The sequence below is a fragment of the Rhinatrema bivittatum genome, unplaced genomic scaffold, assembly GCF_901001135.1.
Source record: "Rhinatrema bivittatum unplaced genomic scaffold, aRhiBiv1.1, whole genome shotgun sequence".
Lineage (NCBI taxonomy): Eukaryota > Metazoa > Chordata > Amphibia > Gymnophiona > Rhinatrematidae > Rhinatrema > Rhinatrema bivittatum.
Window position 1 is genome coordinate 587,187 of NW_021820466.1, and position 5,128 is coordinate 592,314.

The window sequence follows — 5,128 nt, forward strand, 5'->3', positions numbered from 1 at the left end:
TCACTATAAAATTGTTAACAAGTCCACCCATTGCATAGAAAATTAGTCAAGAGCTCCCAGTGATGAACTCCTTAAACTTTAACGATGGGCTGCCCTCGGGGTTTTGTCTGTGCTCTTTCTACAGAATCAAGATGTACAATGGACCTTGCAGTAGATGAGATGGTGATTTCCTCTCCATTGACTTCACAACTTCCAAAATACATTTAACAAACAACTACCCATGGATGAGTACTTTGCAGATGACAGACCTCCGGGGACTGATGGCTTCATTGAACCAAACTAAGCCTATGACAATGGTACTCCGTATGTCTCACTGGGATGAACTGTGTTTCTCGTTCTGAGTCCCCCACGCTGCCTCTTACCCAATACATGGAAAAGCAGAATTTGACAATACTGACAGAGTTCATCATTCTGGGGTTTCCTGAATATCCAGAGCTACAAATCCCCCTTTTCCTTCTGTTCTTACTGATTTACCTGATCATCCTGATGGGGAACCTCACTATTATAGCCCTGACCTGCCTGGACCCTCGCCTGCACACCCCCATGTACTTTTTCCTCTGTAACTTGTCCTTCCTCGATATCTCTTCCACCTCAGTCACTCTCCCCAAACTGCTGGATATCTTCTTAAGAAAAGATCAGAGTATTTCTGTAATTGGGTGCTTTATACAAATGTATTTTTTTGTTTCTTTGGCTTTAACAGAATTATTTGTACTTGCTGTCATGGCTTTTGACCGCTACGTAGCGATTTGTCACCCCCTACAATACACTGTGATTATGAATCAGAGACTCTGCATTCTGATGGCCATCGGGACCTGGATCCTTGGACTTCTCCTACCAGTAACATACACTGTCCTTATATCTCATTTCTCTTACTGTGGGCACTATCAGATTAACCATTTCTTCTGTGATCTCTCAGCACTGCTGACGCTCTCCTGCACCAGCACCTACAGCACTGAATGTATAACTTATATTATGTTTGTCTTTGTAGGGATGCCCTGCTTTATCACAACTCTGACTTCTTATGTTTACATCATCTCCGCCATCCTGAGGATTCGTTCTGCGGAAGGGAGGAGCAAGGCCTTCTCCACCTGCTCCTCCCACCTCACGGTCGTTATTCTCTTCTATGGGACTCTGCTTTGTTCATATGTGAGGCCAACGTCCACGCAGTCCCTCACTCAAAATAAGCTCTTTGCTGTCCTGTATAACGCGTTAATCCCGATGTTCAACCCTATGATCTACAGCCTAAAAAACAAAGAGGTCAAAAAAGCCCTAAGAAAAGTATTTAGTTAAAAGCTTTTTTGTGTTTTTTTAAGAGATCAGACGAATTTTTCTCTAACTTTTTTTTTAAAAGCCTCCTGGTTGACCAAGAGATAGAGTGAAATGTACCCTGTGTATAAAGGACATCTCCTGGTAAAGTGATCAACTGCTATTTCCATCAATTTATTTTTTGGTTCTTACTAAGGACACCCAAAACCAAAAAGTTCTCCGGTGTACATGTTGCACTGTGATATGTAATCTATTCTTCATTAGCACTTTTCCACAGGGCTGAACATGCTGTAGCAGAGATTCCGTCCATCTGTCTATTTCTTACAGTTTTTTCCTCTGTGCCTGCATGTTTCTGAGTTTGAGCATCATTTAGGATTCTTTCTCCTGTGTTTAGTGTATCACCTGTGCCAGATGGTGTATCTCAGAGAGTGGGAGCCCCTGTGTTTTGAAGCAAGTGCTTTACTCGGAGCAGCCTCTGTGAAGTTATAGTAAGATGTATCAATGATTTTACTATGGAACTGGAACCGTGAGCTCAAAGCTCCAAGTCAAAGCCTTTAAGTAGGAAAATGCTTGTAGTAGAGAGTGATTTGTCAGGGACTAATCTCTCTGGCGATGTGGAAGAAGCAACACACGACTTCACGAGAACATTACCTGGAATGGGAGAATAAAATCACTGATCTCTGCATTACAAACGTAAAAATGAATCCATTTACTCCATGCAGAGAAGTAAAACCTCTGCACACTCAGATTGTGCTTATACAGCAGCTTGTAAATATTTTTCCTTGTCAATAAAAGTCAGATCGGTTGAAACTGCAGAGGTTGTGTGAGGTTACTTCAGGTCTTAGCTCCCTCGAAGCAGTGCTGCCACAGTTACCCAGACAGACCTCATGGTCTGTGAAGCTCTGCAGCATTCATACACACAGCAGATACCTTCATGCAGCCCTCTTATCTCCATGTATCTGTGGCACATTTCACCAGTCAAATGTGCCTCAAATTATCTGCGCAGTCAAACGCATTAAGTGAATGCTGTATACAGATCTATCCAAAAAGAAGCAAAGCTCCGTAACTTTTCCTTGTAACAATGACAATGACCTTAGAAGCAGGGGCAGTTTAGGGGAAGGCAGGAAGATGATGGGTCCTGGGTCCTCACTGTGCTTCCCTTTGAACATCTGGGACAACGGAGACCTGCATCCATAGACTTTGCTCCTGCTTTACAACAGATGCAGCGTACTCATGGTAAAGTATGCAGGGAGACTTCAAAACGACATCCCCAGTGTGCGTTCCCATTATCACTGGAAGTACATGGGATGTGACCCTGCACGGGGTCTTCTCTCTGGCTTGAGCAGGAAATTCTCCAATGGCTCCTTCTGCTCGCTTTAATCCATTTTAATGCAGGGAGCTGCACTGGAAAATTCTACTTTCCAAGCCTTGGGGGCACCTAATCCAAATCTGAGTACAGGGCAGCAACCCGAGTGACCAAAATATTACCCCAAACATTTTATAAGCAATTGACAGAATGAGGGTGTTTGGGTTTGGAGGATTCCTGTGAAGCATTAACACGAGGAAGCCATATTCCCACATAGGATTCAGATTTATTTCATAAGGACATCTTTAATTTTCCATAAACTAACATTTCCCATCCTTTAGGGATCTCCTGCATGTGATCTGGGAATAAAGGAACTGCCCTTGATCACTAGTGTAACACAAAGTCTGTCGTGGCTGCTTCCCTGCCATGTCAGCTAGGATTGGCTTCAGAGATCCTTTCCCAAAGGGACCACTGCTGGGTGTAACGCATCCTGCTGAGGATGGAGCTGGTGCAGAACACTTAAATAACCAACTGTGCCAAGGCTGGTGCCCACGACGAGCCCTCGCTGAGTGAAGTGGGACGGATGGACATGGAATGAAAGCTGAGGGGACTGTGTGCAGGACGTTTGTTATTAGCCCTTTGAAGGAAGGTCATCTTACTAAGAGTCAACGGAGTGATCAGGCAAGTGACTGGAAACAATGCCACACAAAATAGATATCCACCAAAATGCTTTGTGTAATAGTTCTTCACAGCTCAATCAAAGCTCAAATAGACTCAAAGGAGGAAAAACACCTCAGAGAAAATGAAGATTGCCTCAATCAAGGGGCCTGAAAGTTACATTAAGAGAGCTCAAAATGAAGAACAAGCAGATCCCTTCCCCAGTGTAATGAAAGCACTAATGACACTGGAGTCACACAGGGAAGGGAGCGCGGTGCTGACGTGGGGGCAGTATGCGATGGATGCCCAGAAGAGGGAGGAGAGCGCCCTACGTCTCCTTCTCCTGTCCATCCACCAAACTCATATTTCTTTCCACTGCTAAGCACGTTTCAGCACTCATTAACTGGACTCAGCAAACTCCTGCAGTTTGGAGGAGCTGTTTTCAAGGAAGGGGTGGACCAAGAGGGCTCTACTTGGTGAAGGATTCTGGTGCTGAGACAGCAATCGGAGGAGGACAGAGGGAGGAGGAGATCCGCAGGTGAGGAGCAGGGAGGGGGTGAGGCATGAAGTAAGGCGGGCAGACGGGTGAGACGTCTGTGCTGTGGGCACACGAAGACATGAAGGCTGACATGCATGGTGGGTCGGTGGCGTGCAGAACTAGGAAGGAAAGTTTTAGGAGTTTGATATTAGCTTAAAGAGAGAGAGAGAGAGAGACTGGGAAAGGATGGCTGGATCTGAGAGTGAAGGAAGCAGACAGCAGCATCCAGCACAGACCGTTATCGGTGAGGACTGCTGGGGAAGAGACGAACACCTGCTTATGGGTGGAAAATAATTTGGGTCTAAGCGCCTGATTACACAGAAAGAATCAGAGTTGGGCAGGGTAGAAGCTTGGGTAGTGTTTTCTTAGCATCGCTGTACACAGATTAGACGTACGCGTCCTGTCCCGTCAGGCTTACACAATTACTCTTCTTCCATCATGCGGTTACACTCTCAGCACTAGTGTCTCTGAATTAATGCTTCGGATACACAGTATTTTTTATGTTGCTCTGTGAATCCTGGAAAAGTACAGAATACCCAGCCTTAGCCCAGGATAGTTTGCATTAAGATTGTAGAGTGCATTACACGTGAGCACAGCACAGAGAGTCTCTATAGAGAAAGGCTTGAAGGTTGTAGAGTGCATTACACATGAGCCCAGCACAGAGAGTCTCTATAGAGACAAGCTTGAAGGTTGTAGAGTGCATTACACGTGAGCCCAGCACAGAGAGTCTCTATCGAGAAAAGCTTGAAGGTTGTAGAGTGCATTACACTTGAGCCTAGCACAGAGAGTCTCTATAGAGAAAAGCTTGAAGGTTGTAGAGTACATTACACATGAGCCTAGCACAGAGAGTCTCTATAGAGAAAATCTTGAAGGTTGTAGCGTGCATTACACGTGAGACCAGCACAGAGAGTCTCTATAGAGACAAGCTTGAAGGTTGTAGAGTGCATTACACGTGAGACCAGCACAGAGAGTCTCTATAGAGACAAGCTTGAAGGTTGTAGAGTGCATTACACGTGAGCCCAGCACAGAGAGTCTCTATAGAGAAAAGCTACAAGTTCCATGATTACATCTTTCTTAGGCTAACAAATGCTTGGAAAGTATTTCCCCTCCCTTCCTACATCTTGCAGCTGATAAAATATTCCAACGAGGTTTCTCTCCTTCTCCAGAAGCTTCCTCCAAGCACTTTCAATCAGAGCTGAGCCAGCGACGTCCTCTCTGGGTTTGGGTGGGAGGCAGGTCCATTCATCAGATATTCCAACTATCCCAGTTTCCTCCCCATTCCTGTCTCCCAGGTCTCTCTCACACGTTTACTGACAGCCTTTCTAGCTCAACTTACTTCCTATTTAAGTATCTACAATTTG

The 5,128-nt window shown here is 45.1% G+C and overlaps 1 protein-coding gene across 1 annotated transcript; it reads left to right on the forward strand.

Annotated features, from left to right (window-relative positions):
- The first annotated feature begins 318 nt into the window (after nt 1–318).
- LOC115081648 (olfactory receptor 1019-like) lies at nt 319–1,290 on the forward strand. Its single transcript, XM_029586070.1, has one exon. The coding sequence runs from the start codon at nt 319–321 to the stop codon at nt 1,288–1,290; it is 972 nt and encodes a 323-aa protein (XP_029441930.1).
- Nucleotides 1,291–5,128: the final 3,838 nt, after the last annotated feature.